Source organism: Cynara cardunculus (genome assembly GCF_001531365.2).
Source record: "Cynara cardunculus var. scolymus isolate 2C chromosome LG 12, CcrdV1, whole genome shotgun sequence".
NCBI lineage: Eukaryota > Viridiplantae > Streptophyta > Magnoliopsida > Asterales > Asteraceae > Cynara > Cynara cardunculus.
The window spans coordinates 10,892,609-10,917,051 of record NC_037539.1 but is presented as its reverse complement, the minus strand read 5'-3'; the positions used below and the strand labels follow the sequence as shown (position 1 = coordinate 10,917,051).

At 35.0% G+C, this 24,443-nt stretch overlaps 1 protein-coding gene across 4 annotated transcripts; it reads right to left on the bottom strand.

Moving 5' to 3' along the window:
- Positions 1-3,821: 3,821 nt before the first annotated feature.
- Positions 3,822-15,426, bottom strand: LOC112523213. Of its 4 annotated transcripts, none has more exons than XM_025132731.1 (6): positions 15,353-15,426; positions 13,966-14,351; positions 13,846-13,864; positions 7,944-8,068; positions 7,364-7,584; positions 3,822-5,100 (listed from the first exon to the last, which is right to left on the bottom strand). In XM_025132731.1, the coding sequence occupies exon 6, from the start codon at positions 5,096-5,098 to the stop codon at positions 4,028-4,030; it is 1,071 nt and encodes a 356-aa protein (XP_024988499.1). In that variant the 5' UTR covers positions 5,099-5,100; positions 7,364-7,584; positions 7,944-8,068; positions 13,846-13,864; positions 13,966-14,351; positions 15,353-15,426; the 3' UTR covers positions 3,822-4,027. The 4 variants fall into 4 exon arrangements, with proteins under 4 accessions (XP_024988499.1, XP_024988497.1, XP_024988496.1 ...); XM_025132729.1 differs by lacking the exon at positions 15,353-15,426 and having other exon boundaries at positions 13,966-14,065; positions 14,192-14,429; XM_025132728.1 differs by lacking the exon at positions 15,353-15,426 and having other exon boundaries at positions 13,966-14,429.
- Positions 15,427-24,443: the final 9,017 nt, after the last annotated feature.

Sequence of the window (24,443 nt, the reverse complement as noted above, 5' to 3'; positions counted from 1 at the left end):
TCACAGTCGTAGTCCTTCAACAACTCCAACCACCTTCTTTGTAGCATGTTTAGCTCTTTCTGATTGAAAATATACTTCAAACTTTTTATGATCGGTGAAAAGGGTGCACTTCAACCCATAGAGATAATGTCGCCATGACTTCAAGGCGAAAACCATTGCGGCTAGTTCCAAGTCATGACTCGGATGGTTCTTCTTGTGTTCTTTGAGTTGACGGGACGCATAAGCGATCACCTTTCCTCTCTGCATTAACACATACCCTAATCCTATTTTAGATGCATCACTGAAAACTATGAAAATCTTTAGATCCTTCGGGTGAGATAGTACTGGCTTCGCACAACTTTTTTTAAAGAACTTGGAAGGCTTGATCACGCGAACTTGACATTTTTTCTTGTCAATGCTGTTAAAGGTGAAGCGATCTTTGAAAAATCTTGGATAAATCTTCGATAGTAACCTACTAATCCCAAGAAACTTCTGATTTCCATCAGGCTCGTTAGTGGTTCCCAGTTCATGATTACTTCGATTTTGGATGGATCCACCTTTACTCCAACTCTAAAGACCAAGTGACCCAAAAATTGTACCTCTTGAAGCCAAAACTCGCACTTGGAAAACTTTCTGAACAATCTTTCCTTCAATAGAACTTCGAGCACCTCTTGAAGATGGCGTTCGTGCTCGACTTCATTCTTTGAGGTAACAATAATATCATCAATAAAGACTATTACAAATCTGTCTAAGAAAGGGCCACATATTCGGTTTATCAAGTCCATAAATACGGTCGATGCATTAGTTAACCCAAAAGACATTACCAGAAACTCGTAATGACCATATCGTGTCTGAAAAGTCGTCTTCGGCACATCTTTGTCTCTTACTCTTACTTGGTGGTAACTAAATCGAAGGTCGATTTGGAGAAATATCCTTCCCCTTGCGATTGATCGAAAAGATCATTGATTTAAGGAAGCGGATATTTATTCTTCACCGTCAGCTTGTTCAATTCTCTATAATCTATGCATATCCGCATAGATCCTCCTTCTTCTTAGCCACAGACCTTTGCTCCTTTGTGCCCACAACATGAACATCACCATATGAACCGGCCATGGCATTTTCTGCAACGATTTCATGCCTCCGATTTTCGTGAATCGTTCATTTCACCTATCCATGGCGGAGTTCATTTCTTGCATGACGTTGTCCACCATTACCGATTGCGGATCCAACTCTTAAACAACAGGATTACCGGTGTTCAAATTTATCTAAGGCACCACATTGATAACACCCCTTAACATTGACGGAATCGGGGGCTCTTAGGTGTTGGTGGCTTTCCTCGATGGTCTTGGTGGCTCTTGGGCCGTCACACTAGCATCGTTTCCTTCATCTTGAGTTACCTGACAACTCTGGGTGTTTACCATGGTGAACAGTTACACACATGACAAATATCATACTGATTAATTCCATATAAGATTAACGATTTGTAACGTACTACTACATTTATCAATTATCATAACAACAACAATTTCAAGCATGCTTACGTACTAAGATATACACAATAGCACGGGCCATATGAAATTCTGAATATATTACATACAAGAATTCTCGTTTCCATCATTACAAGTATCAATCAATGCATTTTTATAAGTCCTAACACTCTCACAACCCTTAATTCTACCCAAAAGTTAGAGAATTAATCACTAAAAGTTTCATAGCTTAAGTCTAGGTATCTAAGTTCATGCCAATTTCATTTAAACTAAAGCTCTGATACTAACCTATAACACCCCAAAATTGGGATAACAAAAGTTCCCTAGAAGAAGGAAATGTAGTATATAAATATCAAGATACGAGCTTGTCCCAAAAAGATACRAAGTATACCAGTTATATTATAATGTGTAAATAAATTGGTTTGAGGTTAACAACCTCCTGATCTACTCGTATGTAATATAATATTTAGTTGGTGTAATTTACCTTAAAAATACATTATTTGTGATATCAAGTTGCTTATAATTTAATATATAAGGGTATATACATAAGGTCAGGTTCATGGAGAAACTGTAAAGAAAATGAAAAACTGAAGAAAACAAAAAAACTCTGGTAACATTTTATCTAAATGGTATGCACATATGCATACAAATAACTTTTAAGCAATTTGTCCGGTATGTACATGTGCATACGATGCATACGTGCATAAAAGCCAAAAAATAACTTCAATTAATTGTATGCACATGTAAATATTGTCTAAATGAATGGTTATCAGAGCATTCTTCGTTTTTTCATTTTTTTTTAAGTTTTTCCCTAAACCTCTTTCCCCCTTTATATATAGGAAGAATCATTTAAGAACCTTAAATATCTTATGAACTCATGAACCACTGGTTTTGTGAATATTTATGATCAAATATTCATGATGAATGTCGTGACAACCATTTATTAGGAATAATATTCATAATAAATACTCATAAAAAGTATGATTTATGGATTGTTAAAATATTTACCGTGGCTGCCCTTGAAGTAGCATATTTTACCTTAGTAACCACTTTCCTTGTGCCATGAATTAGCAAGAGAGAAAATTTCTTAATCATTTAGACGTGAAGGGATCATTTACCTAAACACTTATTTAGTTACTCAATAATCGTTTACAGGTAAAATTTATCTAGTAAGTGTCAACCGTGGTAAGAGTTGTCATCCTCACTTACGGGATAAGACTATCAGTTATTGACTTCGCTTTTATCGAATAAGATTCTTGGTCCTTGTCATATGTAAGGTATACATCAGATGACAATGTTCATGCAGCATCAGGTGAGATCAGATCCATGTTTATGTCTGAATCTGGTAATAGATTATGATCATAATTTATCCCGAAAAAAAAAAAGTGTTATTGAAGTTCATCATCATTAACCAACATCGTTTCCTTCTTTTATATCCGGAAAGTCAAATTGTTGTACCTCAACCAGAAATAGATTAGGGATGCTAAGTGAAGAATAGTTCATGCAACGACACATTCGATTTAATATAGATTAGACATTACTTAAATATATTTTGCCACGATTTTTGGTATATTTTTGTGCATATTTTAGTATATTTTGATACAACTTTTGTATATTTTGGCCCAACTTTTATACCTATTTGTTTATGTTTTAGGTACAACTTTTATAAGTTTCGAAATGACTGAGATTTTGTAAATGTAAGGATTTATTCGTCACAAGGATGCACTTAACAGGTTTCCAAAAGTCCAATGATTTATATAACAGATTTTAAAATGTTCAAAGACTTATTTGTTCCAAAAAATTATCCAAGAACTCAATCATTTGAAACACTAAAGTCTATTGAGTTTTTTTGACCACACGTTTAATTGGTAGGAATTGGAATGTGATATCTCAGAGAAATTGGAATCTCCATCTTTGTTTGGGGGAGGGTGGGGGATGGCAGCAGTGATGACAACAGTAGCGGCCTAGTGGTATTGGACTATTGGTGGGCGGGGGTTTAGGGGTGGCGGCGGTGATGACAACAGGCCATTGGTGGTGGGGCGGGTTAGTGGTTGTGACGGTATAGAACGGCGGTTGGGGAAGGTGGCGTGACAATGACACTAGTGGCATGGTCGTGGTGAGGGACAAGGGATGGAGGGTGTCAGGTTTAATTGGATGCAAAGGGATGGAATTCAATTCCTTCACTTATGCCAAGAAATGATAAATTCATCAATTAGTGGAATTCAAAGAATTCCATCCATTTCAATATGTGAACCAAATGAAGGAATTGGAATTTGGTCAAAGAAATTTGATCATTCCGATTCCGACCAAAAAGAGATACAAAACATTTAAATCCAAAGGACACCAATTACCAAATGTCATAAAGCAGGAGATGTAATTGATATTTGTGTCCACCCACAGGGAAAAGGTGACAAAGACTCTTTTAACCATAACCAGCAGAATCCAAATCCACCTGATGGTGTTTCTGGTTCTCAAAACCATTATAAAAAGATTCAAAATACCCAAATTCTGATTTCAAATCCATCATTATAAAACCAAAGATAAGAGAGAACTCACAAGCATCACTCCTCCAAGAGATTAACATTGAAACAGTCATGGGGGAAGTACCACATGTGGCCCGTAAACGAACTTGCCGTTCGTGTTTTGTCGTATCCGCCATATAAGTAAGCGGACCTCTCAAACTGCTTCTGTGAATCATCCCAGCTTGATGGTTTAATAGCCGCAGAACACTTGGAGTCGCCCAAAAAGAGTGTATATTCCCCTAATGTGTTTTTCGGGTATGACCATTTCATTTTGTCGAAATCCACTTCCTGAACCATATACAAGTTTCCAGAAACAGAGCCCATCAGATAGATGTTTTCACCCGAACTTACAAACTCTGGAAGCACGAGGTACGAATCTGGGGTATTCTTGAGTTTGAGTGACATCAAGGTCGGGATTTGATTGAGTCTCGTTTCATACAAACGACTATTAACATCTAACATGTATATCTTGCCTTTGAAAGCATGTATATCGCAGATGGGGAATCGGCACGAGAGATATTTCCAGCAGGATCGTTCACCAGCTAAAGAGAATGATACTGTTGTGGAGAATCTGATAGTGATCAAGAACACCCATCCCGACAATGAAGGTGAATAGACGAGAATAGCCCTGATTCTTGATGGTTTGGTACCTACATAAAAGGGGTAAACTGGGAAATGAAGTTCATGCCTTGTGATAGGATTCACAAGCAAGAAATCACGTTTTTTTTTCCCGAATAGGATCAAGTAACCAGAAGTTAATCCGACACACATCCTGACAGTAGATGTGGGAAGGATGGTTTTGAACTTCCTTCCCATAAAGTCATCCAGATAGCAGGCGTTCTGTGCACCAGTAAAAGACATATATATGGACATTGGCTGTCTGGATGCCATAAATCGGTGCTTGTTAGCAAGCGCGAGTTCCCTCCATGATTTGCAAACTCCGCTGAATGCAAGAAAATCAACAATTCCCATTTGCATCATGATTAGAAAAAGCAATTCATGGTGAAGGTCTGACCAGGGTGGTGAATTATCATCATCAGAAGCCTTGAACCTCTTCCCACTAGATGCAGCATGATTCTGGTTTCTAGTCATACTCCTTGTCTTGGCCATTTCTACACAAAAACAAAATAAATTATCCGGGCTCTTGGTAAATGTGAGATTTACGTAAGATATAGAAGTTGTAAAGAGGGATGATGCGACACGTTCTCAAATCTAATCAAATTTCACAAAAGTGTTGCAAGAAAAATAGAAACAATAGATGCAAGAATGAACAGACAGAATATTAGAGTCATACATACATTTAAAGTTCAGGAGCCCAGTAACTGGTTTCATAACTGGGTGAGATCCAGGTGTGATTGCTATGAGGACGGGACTGGATGGAACTAGACTGGACAAGAAAGGAAGGGCAAGAGTGAGGTAGGTGGATGAAAGAATTCTGAAAGGTTTTATGGTTTCAATTTGACATGCGTATTTTAGTGATTTATCAATCTTGTCCCCATCTCCCTAGATTTTTATTCCACCGTGGGACAGAAAATGTGCATTTTTCTTCCACTCACATCCTGTCCTCTCCAGGTCTAATGTCGCAAAAAGCATGGGACAAGTTTTTGTATTGTACTATACTACCCCATCACATACCAAACGCACTGCCAAGGAGAACACTTGTACCCCGTAAATCAAACAAAACGTACCTAATAGATCTCACATGAAAGTAGGGTAAGGAGGGGTAGGATGTATACACACATTTCCTTTACCCCATCAGGGGCATAATACATAAATTCACACAAACTGAAAGCAACCGAGTTTTTCTACATACAGATGAGTTGGTAGGGATGGAATGCGATAAACTGAAGTAGGAACTTGCGTTTCACTGTGCAGAACGATGTTACTTCACATTCAGATCGAATAATAATAAAGAAAGAACTAAAAGTGAGTATTATGATTGCATAAGTGAGAAAGAGGCAAAACAGAAACAAACTAGCTGAAGATATTTTTGTAGTTGTAGTAGTTATCTCCTTAACAAAACAAATGCTTGAAACACTAATTGGTGAAAGCATTCATGAGATGATAGATGTATTATAAAGAACGACCACTGATTTATGTAAAATAGTCCAAATAAAGTGATCAAATGAGAAAAGCATCAAGATTATATTTGTAATTTTGTTGGTCCATATAGCCAAGTTGTTAAAGTCTTGAGCAATGAGCTTCGATTTGTGCTCATCCATTAACGAAGGGCGGAGAAAATTGGACTTTTTACAACTAACCACACACATGCCCTCTTCAATATGCCTCTAGGTCATATTTGAACTACAATAATGAAGAACAAACTCAGGTTATTACCTATGGCAGAATCCACCATAATAATCTCAGGAATTCAATACATCAAAAAGGACATTTCAGTGGGTAGCAACTAGGATGACTGTAATACTCCACATGATTATCATAGCATGCAATCTAAATAATAAAATGTAGAAGAAATATAACCAGAAACTTGGTATCAATTAAATCAATTTATTTAAATAGATGAATGACAGAATATGTTATCGGTGAAGTAAATCATGGTACTTGAAAAAGAGATCAAAATGCCCACTGAAATAGATGAAAAACCTTAACTAGACCATGGGAAAACAAGAGACATCCATATGGTCTTTTGTGGTAAATCTCAACAAAGAAGCTAAACAGAAGTAAATAAAAACGGTTCATATTCAGGAGTTAGGACACATAAAAGCAACCTGTGTCATAGATTTACATGACCCTCTACAACATTGATAGGGGGTGAAGTGTAACACACCGCATCAGATGAATTTCCTTCAACTGGGACTTGATGCTTGACAATTTAGTCAAGTGAATCATGAGTATTAATTTCTAACCATCGCTAAAAAGGTAAGAAGAACAAGATAAAACCCTTTTTCAATTATGAGCAATAAGTTACCCTATGTGGAAACAACGACGGCATTCATGCAAGAGTCCAAAGTGTTAAAAAGCGATTCATCGAAGAGATCACAACAGCTCATTTTACAAACTAAATTGCAACCTTACTGTTATGTGCAAATAAAAGTGTTGATAACCAAATAACCGATTAGCACACGTTCAATCAAATAAGGGCGAAAAATCAGATCAGCTCAATTTAGATTAGATCAAACCAAATTAAGGCAAAATAATCAGATCAGGGCAAAATAATCAGATCTGTAGACTGAAATCCATAACAAAATTAAATCAGATTTTGCAACAATTAAATTAGATCTAGTAACCTGAACTTCAAAAAATTAGTGCAAAATGTTCTAGTTAAGAGAACTAAGGAAGCGCTGGAGATTAAAGAGAAAACAAAGCAGATAACTTGATGGAAACGCTCAAACAGAGAAGCAGAGGAAAATATACCAGCAATGGTGAAGACACACCGTTGAGAGGGGAGTTTTGGGGGTGTAGGTGAAACAATTATGATCAGCGAGGAGGCAGAGCACAGATGTTAGACAATCGGATGGGTAATGATGGCTTACATTGGGGTCCGACTTGAAAGTGAAATTACAATCATACCCCTTATCCAAAAAATGTCTCCGCCACAGAATCCACAGGATATGCGTATGTATATAAGTCTCCAACTGCAATCATCCATGAGTTATCATCTAGTGAAGCGATCAATCAAGGAATTCTAATAAGCATTCTAGATCTTCTCAAACTTAGAGATATTTCTCTACAGATTGTATTTCGACCAAAAACAGAAAAGTTGAAAGCAATCAATATATTTATATCAAGTTACCTTACTCAATATAGTTCCAAACCATAATCATTCAAGACCCATTAACTAATGAAGCAGTTCAAAGGAATACAAAGAGCTCTTATATGCATTCCAAAACTTCAGAAACTTGTAAACATATTCTTGAACAAAGATTTACTTTTTAATCAACTACGATCATTCAATATCATCAATTAATGACGCAACCAACCGTAAAAAAAATACCGGGTGCATCCCACTCGGATGTAGGTTTGGGGAGTGTATGATGTATGCAAACTTTTCTTCCACTCGATGTTGTTTCCTTGAAGACCCCAAACTTGTGACAAAGATTTGGGAAGTTCTGGGAGCAGCTGTAAGTTTGGATAAAGAATACCATAATTTTATAACATTATTTAAAAGCTTTGAAAATTTTGAAAAGATTTTGCAGAGCCTAAGACAGTGCACTCCTAACTACCACGAAAGCAGCCCTCTCCTCTATCGATACTAGAACATGGCTAACTACCTGAATGCTCTCTAACCCTCCCCCTCCCATTCTCTAACCCCCTCTGCAGTAGCTACTACTCCCTACAACTAAACTCCTGACCTAATCCGGCATCTCCGGGGATTCCTATTAGAGGTCAAGTCCTCAGAAAGGTTTAAATGGCCTTGGAAAGGTTTAAGGCCGCCATGGTCCAACCTCAGTTGCTCATCCCACATCCTCATTGGCCAGCCTCTCCTCCTCACCCCCTCGACAATTACACTCTCTACACTACTTACCAGTGCCATCATCTGCCTCTTCCTAATGTGCCCAAACCACCATAATCTACCCACTCTCATTTTATCTGTGATAGGTGCAACTCCTAAAATTCCAGAAGACTTCATTCAGAAGCATGTCCAAAGGCTCCAATACACTATGTTAGATGTTCACAAAGTTATATATTTCTCAACAAAAGATGTATGGTTCAACCCAAACAAAAAGTTCAGATGACAAGATCAAGATATAACATTTTGCAAGAATATGATGGACTAACTAAATTATTTTGGGTTTATGATCAAACTATTCAAAAATTTAACCATAGAACTAGCATTGATAATAACTAGAAGCTTATGTCTTTGATAGGGTTTTGGAAACTGATTAAGAGCACCATCTAGGCATACCTCTTCAGCTCTTCTGCTATATTAAATATACTAGTTTTGCTTTTCTTTTTATCCCACATCCATAATCCGATAATTATATACAAGACATGATCATTGATTTTTTATAGACTCTACGATTGATTTTCATATCATAGTTCTCTTGTTTTATAAGTTGATCTTGTAAATGTAAGTTCTTTATGTGTGTTTGAGATGCAAATATATGGTCGGGAAAGAAACATACGTTTTTTAAGCGATCGAGCGTGTGTGTGTGTGTGTGTGAAAATGCATTTTTTGGATAAATTTTTGATGATCTATTGATTGAGAAATCCATTTATATAAACCCAATTGCAATAGATAAGGATAACTACTAACGACAGAAGGATAAATACTACAGATGCCTAAACTATTGTGGACTCTTTGTGCAGTCCTCAAATTGGAGTGCATAATTCTATCATGCCTAGCTTGTTGCATATGCAATTGATAAAGTCTCTCTCACAGCAGTTTTGTCCGAGAATCTACAATTTGGTGTTTTGGACGAATAAGAATAAGATGACTAAAGATAGCTCACTCTCTATACCTGTAATGATCCCTCACAAGTTGACACTAGACCTCTTAGTTTTGGTCCTCTCCTCTCATATATGTGTGTGTGTGTGTGTCTTGGCAGCCTTGTTGGTTTTTCGATGAGAGCTCCCAACTCATGCAATAAAAATTTGGTACACATCATCTTGCAAGTAACATGTGTCATATCTCAATAATCTCAATTTACACTAGATCATGATATAGTGTGCCACTTATTCCTCTTTCGTTAAACCAAATTGCTATGAAAAAGACACAATAACTGGTAGTGGACTCACTAGTAATGTGACAACCTATCCAATATGAGAAAAATCTTGCAGTTTGTCTAGATTCCTTCTCATTGAAAGCATCCACTTTATAGTGACTGGTTAGAATACAAGGATCCCTTCTCAAGTTCCGACTAATATGGGATGATCACCAACAACTAGGTTTACAATAGGGAAAGCATGAGAACAGGGTGTGGGAGCGATTCGCGCCTATAATTGTAACAAGCCTTAAGAGCATGGTTTTAGAGTTGTAATTTGGATATTTGGAATAACTTTAATATGGTCTATTGATTATAGGGATATCCCTTCGTATAGACACATGAACAATAGATAAAGATAACTATTATGATGGTTTGCAAGGATAAATATTATAGATGCATAAACTAATTTTGGATTCCTCCAACAAATATTTATATGGGGCTATTAGTCTTTAGAATGCACATGAATAGTGTTGGTTGAAGAAGGCTCACCACCCACAATATCAAAGTTGTTAAAGGCTCAAGGCATACATGGGGGCAAAAGGGTTGTGGGGACTAGGACAGGAACAAGGTGCGGGCTTCAAGAATGTGAAGCACGTCTCATCAATATATATACATATACACACACACAAAAACAATTACAAGAACCATCTTTGGATATGTATGTTCTGTCCTGTAACAACTCTCAACCAAAATCTCCTTTTATATTTATGTTCATTCCACAAGTCGTGAAGTGGTTTTTTACTAAGCCAACAGCATTAACCTTCACAAGAAACTTGAGTTCTCATTCAGACTGGTCTCTAGTAGCAAAGTTGATCACATTAAAGTACCCTCACAAGCTGAGCACTTGTGACCTTCAAATCTTTGAAACCATATCTGGTCACATAGCTTGTTGCCATATTTGTGTGTGCTGACTTACAAGCAAAAAAATGGCAGGCCCAATGCAACGAATAACAAAAAAATGACTATATATACTTGTATGTAGCAGCAGGTACAGGCCTCCAATGCAACAAGCGGCCAGTAATTTGATAGAGGCAGAAGAGAAGGGTTTAAAGCCATGAGGGAGAAGTTTTAAGGTCTGTTACGAATTTATAGGAGGCGTGAAGTTCTGAGGATTGGGTATTTATATTAGAGTTTTGAGTTATTTAATAACTCTTTTTTATAGAAGTCCAGGAGATGAGAAGACTTATTTAATATTAGGGTTTGACTCGGTATTAACTCTTTTTGACGAGCCTTGGCCCAAAAGCACCTTAGTGAGCTTCGTGAATATGCCTCGCCTCGACCTTAAAAAAGCCTAAGAACTTGAGCGTTATGCGCATCAGTGCCTAGGCATGCTTTTAACAATTTTACACAACATATAAGGCTAATTAGGTGAACTAGGAGGCATTATGTGCATGAGACCCCTTCTATAAGTGTGATTTTAGAAAGTGTCTAAAAGTTAGAAACTATGAGAACCAGTAAGTGTTGGTTCATAGATGAAACAACACATGTGAACATAAGTGTTCATCCAGTGTTGTTTCATAGATGAAATGTCAAGGAATGTTTTTTTTTTTTTGAAGTATATAATATTTATATACGGCAAATGCAACAAATAAACTCACACACCCTCCTCACCTATGGTGAGGTTTGAACCCCTGACCTCCTAGAAGGCCAAGGGCTACGATACCGCTAGGCCAAAAGCCCTTTGGTAATGTCAAGGAATGTTTGCGAGTGAATAAAAACAAAAATACATTATACATGAGACGCACACTCATATTCGCACACAAACAGAACATGTGAAACAATATGAATCATAGCTTAAAATCAAACTCATTGGATGGTTTGGTTGATTTTCACGTGTTTGGTTCTTACATGTGTCATTTCATCTATGAAACAATAAATGAAACTGGTATTCACGGTTTCTAACTTTTAGACGGTTTATATATTATTTGAGTCTATATATAGTGAGGTTAAGGGGAAACCCCAATTGAGAAATACCCTAATATTAACAACCATTCATTTGTAAGCAGTGGCGGACTTACATAGTAAGTAGGGGGGGATGGGACCCCATTAAAAAAAATTACAAGGGTTAAAAAAAATAAAAAAATAAAAAAATTACAACTTTTTACTTCTTCCCCCCCCCCCCAAGTAAATTTTTGCAAGGGACCCCACAACACTAGAAATCAATCAAAAAACCAAAAAAGTCTCTAGAAATCAACCAAAAAAGTCCTTCGAAATCGACAAAAACACTAAAAAAATCCCTCAAAATAAACCAAAAAACCTTTAAAAATCCCTCGAAACGGTGTAATTAGGCTAAAAACACGCCGGACGACTTTGCAGGCCTTTAGTCTACCTTGAAGGTGCCCCCACCAGGCAAAAATCTTGGATCCGCCAGTGTCTGTATGGTATGCACATGTGCATACAAGTAAATTTTGTTTGGTATGCACATGTGCATAAACATGCACACGTGCATTAAGACCAGGAAAGATCTTCAATTACTTGTGCATACCGGATAAATTACTTGTATGCACATGTGCATACTGTACAAATGAATGGTTATTAGGGTGTTCTTCAGTTTTTCACTTTTTTGGTTTTCCCCTAAACCTAACCATATATCACACACACATGGACCCCTTCTATAATGATGTCATACAAAAGAAGAAGAATTATCAAAATACCCTCTTCTATAAACACTATTTGGTTTGAAATGTTACACATTTATTTCCTTCTTGTTAGAACCCAATACAAGATCACAATTTCCACATAAAAATACTAGACAAAGAATGATGAAATCCATTTAATTACTTAAAATCTAGAGTTGTTCATGGGCGGGACGACCCGCTAGACCCGGCCCATCTAGCCTGCTAGAAATACGGGCTTGGACAACCATTATTGAGAAAATGGACGGGCCCGGGTTTGTTCGTTAAAATGTTAAAATTAACGGGCGAACATGGGCAATATAAAAATAAATATGGACAGGCCCGTCCAGCCGTTTATATTTTATAATTAATATTTTTTTACCATTAATTAAAATTATAGTAGTATATTTTAAAATTAAATTATAGGATGGGACTCTTTGGTTATTCTTGAGAACCCAAAAGGCTAAGGTTGTTTGTTTTTCATTTCTTTCTCCACTTGTTGAGATCCATGTGTCACTTTAGTTGCTTAAAATTTTGATTGCAACAGTGTTTTTCCTTTACTTTTTGGTTCCACATTTGTTAATTAATTGCTAGTGATCAAGTTTATAGATTTATAAGAGTTACACCTTTTAGGCCAGTTAACCCGTAGGCAAGCCCAGCCCATTTATAGGGAGGGCAATGGCAAGTTGTTAAGCCCAAAAAAGGGCTTAGGTTTACAATATTAGGCCAGTTGGACCAAGAAAACAAGTTAGGCGCGGCTCGGGCCCAGCCCAGGCCTGCAAATGATCACCTTTATTAAAATCCTATAAATGCTTCTCTTTGCTACATGGGAGGAAAATCTAGTTGTATGTAATGGAGGACTCGTATTTTTTTATTGTTATGTTGATGATATCATCCACCTCTTTTGACCATTGTAGGCAACAATCCCCAAAAAATCTCATGGTAAGTCATTCAGTTGCAAGGGTCTACATAAATTGAGTTAATACTCCATTGGTCATTGTTGAATGGACAGCCTCTTGAGTTATTCTTCTAATCTTTTGCTTCTTGTGGTGAAGGGAAGGACAGTTATTAGTAGCAAAAAGAGAAAGATGAAAGGTTTCCCACCAATGTTGATGGATCAAGAAATTAAAAGGACAATGGTGTAAAATCAAGAGGTAATGGTATCAAGTCCAAACCATTTAATTCTACATTCAAACTATATGCTATAACACCTACACATCTTTAGTGTCTCTACAATGTAGGCTGTAGCCAATGGGTGGCCTAGATTTTCATTTTCTCTTGATAAAAACTCTGAATAGAGAATATACCCATAGAGAAAGCAATGCATCAAATAGTCAGGTTACTGGATTCTATTGAAGCTGATGAGAGTATAAGATCTATTGAACTAGAATAGTATTTTTTATGTTTGTTGATGAGTGATTTATTCACTTGTTAAACTTCTTAGCGGGACAGGTATTCAAGTATATAATATGAAATAAATTGTAAGAAGTCAATAAATATATCATATGACATAATTGTAACTGGAAATTCAGGATTGACAAATTAGTCAAAGATATATGATAAAGAAACGTACCCGGTATATGGTGGATTCACTGCAGAAACAAATTACACAAGTTCTCCATTGAGGTACATGAATCATAGAATGCTTGGATGAGTACAAGATAAATAAATGGAAACATTTGCAGCAACATACCTGAACACACACTCAGTTGATAGCACTAAGACCAGACGGATCAGAGAAGGCGAATATGAAACAGCAACATTATTTCATATAGATTCTAACGGGAAGCAAACTATGAACACCCCATATTAGGAATTATAATAACTTGCAGAAATGCAAAGTACAATAAAATCCCAATCTTAATAATATAAATAATAGCAAAACCAAAAGAGCCATTGACTACCAGCAGGTTGGGTACCTTTCATAATGGTTCACAAGGGTGATCAATCAACTGGTGGCTCAATTTTGGTAGTTTTGAGATTGCCAAATGAATTGTCGGTCAAACAGGCCACTCGACTCCCAACCTGCTTCTCCTCCTTCCTTTCCTGTTTCTTTTTGTGTTGCTTGCTTTTATAACTCTATTTTATTGCAAAATTGCAATATTAAGTTTTAAACATGACTGTATATATAGCATGAAAACAAGAAAGTTTGATCATTTTAAGATAAACAACATATTAAAGTAATGAATTGTTCTTATGTAAAATACCATCATCCATTGTAGCATATTAAAACAAATTAAATATAAGCATCAAAATAATGCCCTGACATTCCCATCCAACAATGATTGACAAGAACAACAACATCCATATATTTTTGTTAAAACAAAATGACTAGATGTGAAAATCAGAAAGAAAACCAATAGTCTATCACTTAGACATAGTTAAAAATCCCAAGCAACGTAACCAAGTTACAATGTGGTATTGTGGGGAGTTGAAATCCATGTTTCCATGTCCTTGAATGTACTGCCTGCTCCACTTCCTGTTCGTCTATATATATTGAAATTGCAGGAAATTTTTTGAACAATCAAACTCTTTTAAACTTGGTCAACAGACAGTAATGACAAAAATCAACATAAGAAAAAACTTAAACCATAACCAATCATCAAGAAGTACAAAAATTAAACCAAGAAATTCAAAAAACCATCTGGAACAACCTTCAAAATCATCATGCAAACTCTTCATGGTAAAAAAGAAAAATCATGTTTAAAGAAGAGCATAGTTTTATTTTTTGTTTTTCTTTCTCCGTTCTCCTTTTAGGAGATCATTCTTAACTTCAATAGTAAACCCTCATAACTCCCTAAGAATAGCACCTAGTTTGGAACCAATAGCCCAATAATGTGTTCTTAATAAGCTCAAGCATAAGAAACTTAAAGCAATTTCAAGAACACGTGTTGAATTACAAATGAAAAAGAGAACAAATATATCATCCAACATTTCTGCAGAAATTCTTACATTACTAATTAGCAATCGATAAACATTATAATAATTAAATTCCAAAATCTCCAATGAAATACAAACATCGTAGTTGCTTCAATTCAATTATCAAATCACATGGATAACAAAAGATTGCCGTTACGTACCTGTTTTGACCACACAGTCGGAGTCGGCGACGGGACTGGGCTAAGGGTGATGGTGACGGCAGCAGCCTAGGTTGCGGACAGTGGCGACGGCCACGGCCCACGGGGCGGACCGGAGTGAACTGGTGTAATGACGAGGGGGAGAGAGGGGCGAGCGTGGAGTGAGGAAGATTAGCACGTTAGTTTTAGTGGGGGTTTATTTTGTAAATTTACCAGATTTCTAGGTTTCATGTTAAATTTTTTAGTGATAAAACTTTATTAACATAAAAGGCCGTTCATTGGCATATTAACATAGAGTCTTTTTATCGATTTGTGTAAAATTATAGTCAAAATTATTCAGGTTCAAATAATTAATTGTTTGGTTTTAGGTTTAAATTATTAATAATTTAAATTTAGTTTCAGATTGTTAATCATTTTAAGTTTAACCTATTTTTGTTCTTAACATATTTATACTATATTATAAAGTATTTGACAAAACTCTTAAAAACCACTTTTTATTAATGCATATTACTTAAAACTCAAAATTGCAAGTAGATTGTGCGTAAGTACAACTTATTAAAGCTCTATATTTGAATTCGTGTAACTAACTGCAGATAAACATAATCAAATACAGGATAAACATATCATTTTAAATACAAAAAATCTAAAATATAATTAGGATAATTATTGAGTTCTAACATAATACTTAGTTATTATCTATTAAAATGTTTATATTATTAAACCAAAAATAAATTATTTCGTTATTAAAATTAAATTAAATTATAATTAAAAAATAAATTACATAAAAATGAGAACTTTTAAATAGTTGATTTGATATTAACATTGATATTTTTTTTTCAAATTTATATTTTATTCAAAAAAAAAAAATCATTAATGTTTTCTTAAAAACACATAAAATCGTATTATAACATCGATAGAGACAAATAATAAAATAAAACATTAAAACCGATATGTGTCTCGATGCATTGCACGAGTACTCTTCTAGTATCCTCGATATCTCATTTATACAATGTACTCAAAAGTTTTGAATGTAGTAGGGCCTCCAAAAAAATTGGAACGTCCCTGCATATTTTAAAATCTTCAATGAGTTATTTAGCAGGTTTTACAATGTCTAAAGTTTTATTTGTTCCAAAATATTATCTATTAATTTAATCATTCCAAACACTCTATTTTTTCCTTACCAAAACCTAATAATTGAGAAGATGAATTTTTGAGATCTATCGTCGAAGGAAGATGGGCAATTTTGGAACCCTTCCCATATTTCAGTTTTATATGGAATATATGAATGAACTAAAATACGTAAAGTTTTAATCTAGAAATAAATTTAAAATCGATTTCATATTAAAAAAAAAAAAATTCATGTCATCATCCTTTCATCCAATAATATTAAGCTGGATATCATATCATTTATCATGTCAGCATGGTAATCGGTTAATTGTCAAACATACTTAAATGTTTGAAACTTTACATCTTAAGTACCAAGGGAAATTGACTCACCATTTCCCACGTTCAAATTGGTGTCTAGCCATTTCTCTACAGGGTTTACCCAAACGTCAATACTCCCACCAGATTCACAATAGTAGCTAGGTCCATCTAGAAGACAAAAAACAAATCAAACTCAACAAGTTTACAGTTGCAATTGCGGACCTGATCGTCGCAATTGCAGATTTTGCAATTACAGATTTTTATTGAATTTGAAAGAAAAATTGTCTTTTATCAAATGGGATGTATGGTTTATTAATGTTGTTTGTTTAACCTATCATAATCAATAAAATCATTTTATATAAATTTTTAATACAAATATATTTCATTGAAAAATAGAAAATATGTTTCATCCAATGTGAAAATAAAAATTATATTTTATTCAATATCGAGAGATGGACTAGACAGGACTAAAATTTTCATCCCTGTATCAGTTTAGTTGGTATCAATTTAGTTGATAGCAATATAATTAGTTGGTAAAACCAACTATTTAAACTTGGTTGGTACATGGTATTAAAAGTCGTGTATCACGGTAATATCGTACCGTACCTACTTCTTTTTTTAATTATTTATTAATTAAAGTTTAATTATAATAACATATTTTGATTTTCAATTTATAAATTATCTTGCTTTAAATTTTGCTAGATTATAATACATATGAATATATAGAATTTGATTGAGTTCATTCCTCTAATCATAACAACCTTGGTAATTCGTCCACATCTCTACGGTTCATTGACGCTTCTCAATGGTTGCTTGTGTTATGCGAAGATCATTTGAATGCTTATATAAACAGGGATAAGTGAACAATACATGTCAACATGTTATGTGACTGCTTGACAGTTTGTAATGCACGTAGATCTAGTTGGTCTAGATATCCATTTAAATAAATTTCTAAGTTCAAGTTTTGCAATGTTGGTACAATACCGTACCTATGTGTTCCAACCGAAAAAAAGTTGGTACGATGTATAGTTGATCGACACATGGTATAAAGTTTTACGTACTAGTTATAATTGGTTGGTAAATGATACATGGAAAAAAAACTGGTATTGTTCACCCCTAATGGGAGTTTTTACCTATAGAATGGAATTGAATTCCACACATTCCACCATTCATTGATTTTGGTCATTTCATCACAATTGAAAAGGAATTCAATTTCATTCTATCTCGTTTTCTCAAAAAGTCAAAATTATCCTCATATTCCATACTTGATATGAACCACGTCGACCACCACTAACCTGAATCGGTGTACCGAACCACCAGCGATCTGAACCACTATCTACCACCATGATCTGAACCACCTTTTTGAACCACCGCCGACCATTGTCGTTCTAAACCACTACCGACCACCGCTAACCACCATCGATTTGAACCATAGTAGTTGGATTTCAGTTTCATAATTTTCAAAAAATATATTTTTTGGTCATTTACCAATATTTTATTCTAATTCCAAAACTAATATTATGTGAATCAGACATAAAAATTCCGTTCCAATGTATGTCAACCACACAGATAGTCAAACCTGATAAAATTTCATTTCAATTATTTCAAAGTCAATTTTTCTTAACAAATTTCATTCCATGAAAAAAAACATTATGTGCATATACAAAGATGTTTTAATTTCAATAATCAAAATCAACAAGGTTTTATAAGTTTGTATTTTAAATATTTAATCATTAATAAGTTTGTTTATTATATTACTTGTTAAATTAAGTTTCGACTACAATACGATTTGGTCCCTGGGATTTCTAACTTGTTATGGATTTGATCCTCTGTTCACACCTTTTACATAATAACCCTCCACCCATGCAAGAAGAGATATGAGAAGGAGGTTGTAAGACCCAAAATTTTGGACATTTATTTGCAATTGTACTTCGTCTGATATTTTGGTCTTAAAATGAATTTTGTACCAAGCTATATCATGGAATTGCTATTGAGTATATCTTTATGCCAAGTTAAGAAAGACAGATTTGGAAGGTAATCAATGGTTAATGCGGGTTTAGCCGAATGAAAACCGGCATCAGGGTCTGTTTGCTATGAATTTTGGATAAAGGGGACTTTCCATGTGAGTTTAGCTGCATGAAAACGCACGTCCATGCCCAATATCAGTTTTAAAGTCGATTTTGACCTATGGTTTCTCATTTCCTCCATCCACTCCAATCTCTCCTCTATGGTGCCAATTTTGGGGATACTTGGAGGCAATATTGAAGTATCTTACCATGTTTGGAGGTTTGATACATTCATTGTGGATGTTTTTGGTTGGAAGGTCTGATTGTTGAAGAGGTAAGCTTTAGTGGTGCTTTGAAATCTTTATTTGAGATTTTTAGGGGATTGGAAGTTTGTGTTTATTTTTGATGTCTTTTTGGTTCAAGGAATTATCTTGAGATGTTTCTAGAGTTGGTTGTTTATGGGTCCTGTATTTTCATCTTTTGGAAGCTATAGATGGGTCTGAAAACTAGGTTTAATCTAACATGGTAAAGTAGGTTTCAAATACTTTATGAAAATCATGTACATGTCAAAAATGTCTATTTCGAGCTTTTAAATGTGTTCCTTGTGGTTTTATCAATATCAGATGATACTGGTTATTTGGTATGTATGCATTTTTTTGTATGTTTGATTTCATAAAACCTTGAAAATGTGTATATATCGGGTTCCGAGACATTTAGGTAGTGTTTGGTACGCAGACTGGATGGGACGGGACGGTACGGGATAGGACAGGACGGGACAGGACTAATTGTCTGTCCTATGTTTGGTACGACTAGGACAGAACGGGACAAAACTATTAAAATGACCATATTACCCCTAAATGCTGTTCAATGTTATTTTATATCATATAATAATTATAAAATGACAACAAATCAATCAAAATATTGTCATTTTAACTTTAGTCCCATGTTCTTCCACCTTTTTTGGTGGAACAAGAAATATCAAGATTTGTCGCACTAAAATTAAAAATAGTCTCACCTTGTCCCATGTTTTTTTTGTTTATGGCATGCCAAACATGAGACTATTTTTTTTGTCCCGCCCTGTCCCATGTAGTCTGCATACCAAACACAAGTGTGATGCTTTGAATGATGGTTCAAATAAATATGAATTTATAAGTATACTCTCATTTTTATAGATGAAGTTGTACTGAAGTAAATATACTATATATTAACTTAGGGTTGTTTACCAAAATTTCTATTAAGTCCTGTATGGATAAATTTGTCTGTCTGGATAAATTTGGGTTGCTGTTTACTTTTCTATCTGAATCAACAGTCTGAATAACATAAATGACCAATTTACCCCTGAGGATAAATTAGAGATCCTAATTCCCCAAAACACTACAATTGGCTTATTTCAGATTTCAGGAAAGAGATGCAACTCCAAAACGACAACTGCTAGTACTCGCACACCTCACATGACCGGTCAAAATCATCTTAATCGCACACCTCACATTTGGCTTGTGACCGAATATAGCAAATCGTTTGGTAAATCGTTTGTCTCTATGATCGATTGGCCGATTAGGATTTTTGCAGAAGAATGCGTCGAGTAAACAGGACAAAGAGCGTCGATAAAGAAGACACAAACAATCGATCGGTCGATTAGGGTTTTTGCAGAAGAATGCGTCGAGTAAACAGGACGAAGAGCGTCGRTAAAKAAGACACAAACAATCGATCGGCCAATTAGGGTTTTTGAAGAGAAAGGGTCGATTGTTGGACGATTGTTGGTCGATTGTTGAGGAGAACGGGTCTTGAGCAGCGTCGATAAAGAAGAAGGGTAGGAGCGTCAAATTTCTGGCTTAATGTGGACAACTGTGGGTAGCCGGCTGCCCGATTAAGCCTCTGTCTAGGCGAATAAGCTCCAAGTAAACAGCCTCAAATGGTTGTGCGAATAAGCCCGTTTATACAGAAAGCTCATTAAGCCACAAGTAAACAGGCCCTTACATTGATTTTCATGGAGTAATCAAGTAAGTTAAGGGTTTTGTTGATTTGAGATTGGTTCATATATGTTTTGGGACTTTGTTTCACTAAAATGGTTCAATGGTGACATTGAACATGTTTTGCATTTATTGCATATTTATTTGAGATTATAAGTTTTGAATGTATTGATCATTCAAATTATAGTCGTATAAGTTGAAGTTGTAAAGTAATGGATCCATAGGCCAATGAGTCGGTCGTACTTGGTGCTGTAGAGTCTTGAGTTGTTTGATCGTATTGATCATTGTTGGTGCATGTGTGCTAAATAGTATGTATTAATGGCATCGGATGTTATGTATATGAGAAATGAATGCCTATGGAGTCATTTAGTATGTTCAAGTTGTACATCTTGAGTTTTGTATATTTGTTGACGCTAACACACCTAGGAAAAGGGTTGTAGATGCCGGAGGGCAAACATAGAGAGATTATGGCGATAAGAAACTCTATAGAGTAGGCTCTAAAATTATCAAGTCATGAGGTGCTACTTGGAGGGATAGGGACCAAGACCTATGAGTCTTAGGGTGCTACCCAGAGGGTTGGGCACTAAGGACACGAGCCTTGAGATGAAACTCAAATGAGTAGGCACTAAGGTCAATTGAATATTGAGGCACTACGTTGATCTACGCTTTGTTTTTTTTTTATCATAGTCAACAGTGGAAGGTGTTGATTTGGCTATGAAGTGTTACCATGTGCATCAGAGGGGCGATACCAGCATCATTTGTGACGAGTCGAGTTGTGATAAAGGCACGAATTTGGCACACCTTGATTACCTTGGAGATGGTATCTCGTACGTAGGTTTAGTATCAATTGTTCTTAACCTAGATCTTGTGTAAGATTGTGTTTCAGAATTGTTGGTTATAACCCTTGTATACAAAGTAGATGTATTTGATGTTGTTATTTGGGGAGGAATTAGAGGTGAGCGTCGAAAGCAGGTACCTTTGGAACCGGTACCACTCCGGAACTATCGGTTCAAAAAATAGAATAAATGTGATTGGTCCCGGTTCCTAAAATACGGAACCGGTCAGGACTGGTTTCATTTCTCATTTTTTGGAACCAGTAGCTAGTTCTGTTGGGTACCCATAACCGGAACCGACAGATGCCCGCTATTTTTAAATAAATTTAATTATATATTTTTTAATAAAACTATATATATATATATATATATATATATTAAAGGAAAACCAAAAGTATTGATGTGGCATCATGAGAATTGAGTATTGAGGTGTTGGTAAATTGTGGTTGAGTTTGAGATATCCCACATTGGTGAATAGTTGAAAATTTTGAACAAAATGAAGTGTATAAAAAAGGTGGATTCGATGCCTTTGTGTCAAATATGAGGTTTGCCTCATATGGTTGTCTTTTTTTGATGACCCTTTTGATTGGAAACCAATCAAACGAAATGACAGAAATTATAGTTTAAGATTAATTATATTATATTATTATATATATAATTTGATGTCTTTGTGTCAAATATGAGGTTTGCCTCATTGGGTTTTTTTCTTTGGATGACCCTTTTGAAATCTATAACCATGGTTGAAAACAAATCAAACCCAATGGTAGAAATTATAGTGCAAATTTAATTATATTATATTATTATATATATATATATATATTGGATGACTTTGTGTCAAATATAAGGTTTGCCTCACAGGGTATATATATTAAAGGAAGAACCAAGAGTATTGAGGTGGCATCATGAGAATTGAGTATTGAGGTGTTGTTGAATTATGATTGAGTTTGAGATATCCCACATTGGTGAAAAGTTGAAAACTTTGAACAAAATGAAGTGTTGGTTCATGTTGGCCACCCTTTGTAAAAAAGTCACTTTTATAAAACATCTTTACATATATATAGGGCTCTCTCTATAAATAAGTAAGATTCACAAGAAATGATGTGTCACCATGAGAATTGAGTATTATATATTTCTTGCATTGAGGTTGAGTTGTGTATCCCACGTTGATAGAGAGATGAACGATCGACAATTGAAGGTATGTATATAAGAGGAGGTGATGTGTCTTTAGTTTGACTCACGGGGTTGGGTTCTCTTGGCTAATCTTATAAACCCATATCACTAATTCTTGTTGGTTAACCCTCTAATTCATGGGGTGTGTTCATTTTGACGAACCCCCTATTTGCAAAAAAATTGTCTATATAAAAAAAAATCAATATATCAATACAAAGAAAACTAGAAATTAATAAGGTGGCATCATTAAAACCAAATATTTTAAAATTCTTGCATTGTAGTTAGATTTTGGTATCCACATTGATTAGAAATTGATACGTCAATGAGAAAAATGAGAATATAAGAGAAATATGAGTTCCCTTTGAAAATTAAAAGATTCATTTGGCTATATAAGCCATGAATATCTTTGAATGTTTGGAGCAATTGTCTAAACTCACGTGGTTGGATCATTTTGACTGACCTTCCAAACATGCCCTTTTTTTGTGACAAAATTAATCTATACTAAATATTAATTGAAGAGATAATTTTAATATGTTTTTGAAAGTAAGAAGCGGAACCGTTGATGCGACACCTTAATAATTGAATATTCTTCAATCTTAAATTGTGATTGAGTTTTATATATCTCACACTGATTGATAGTTGAAAGATTGACAAAAATGTTGGATATGTAAAATGAGGTCCAGATGCCTTTGTGACAACTCATGAGGTTGGTTCTTTTAACACCTGTAGTTAGAGCATTTTGGCCGATCCTCCGAACACATGGGGTTGGTTTATTTTGGCCAACTCTCTTTTTTGCAAGGGTTAATCAATATTAAAATTTAATTTTATATATAATCTTTATTCTTTCTATATTTAGAAGTAAGAACCACAACCATCAATGTGACACCTAAGATTGAGTATTATTTAATCTTGAATTCTGATTAGTTTTTTCTATCACATATTGATAGGTAGATAAAAGATTGACACTGAATAATAAATATATAAAGCAAGATTGGGATGTCTCTGTGACAATTCATAGGGCTGACTCCCTTGAATGATTATCTAAACTCATGGTGTTGAACTTATTTGGTTGACCCTCCTAACATATGATTTTTGGCTAATCCTCTTTTTACAAAAAAAAAAAAAATCTATATTAAAAGTTAATTTAATTAATTAATATATAATGTTATAAGATATTGATGTGACACGTTATAATTTAATATTTTCAAATCATTAATTGTGGTTGAATTTGACTTGAATCTTAATCCATATTAATGAGAATTTTTTTTCTTGAAAAACAGTTAAGTATATGAAACGAGAATGATGCCTTGAAACATTGGAAAGATTACAAATGCACAATGAAAATTTAGTATTTTCAATTTTGAAGTATAGGGATATTGATGTGGTTCACAATTTTTTGTATATTATTTGACATGTGTTATGATCGCCATGCAACGTACGGTGCCGAGCACTAATTTGAATATAAAAGTTACACTTGTGACTTACCCTAGCATTACTGCTTCTCTTCCTTTATCGAACAGAACAAACGAGCACATAACACCTCTTCGACTCTTCCTCCCTCCTTCATCGAATGAAGTCAAGTCACGAGTCACGAGTCACGACTACATGTTATGTTTCTTATCCATCTCCATGACTCGCGACTCATGAACACTAGTTACTGATTTGGTTAGCTGCTATGTTTATTTGGTTA

Excerpts from the sequence above, each read along its gene's own strand:
- LOC112523213 (XM_025132731.1), bottom strand. The coding sequence starts at position 5,098 with ATGGCCAAGACAAGGAGTATGACTAGAAACCAGAATCATGCTGCATCT.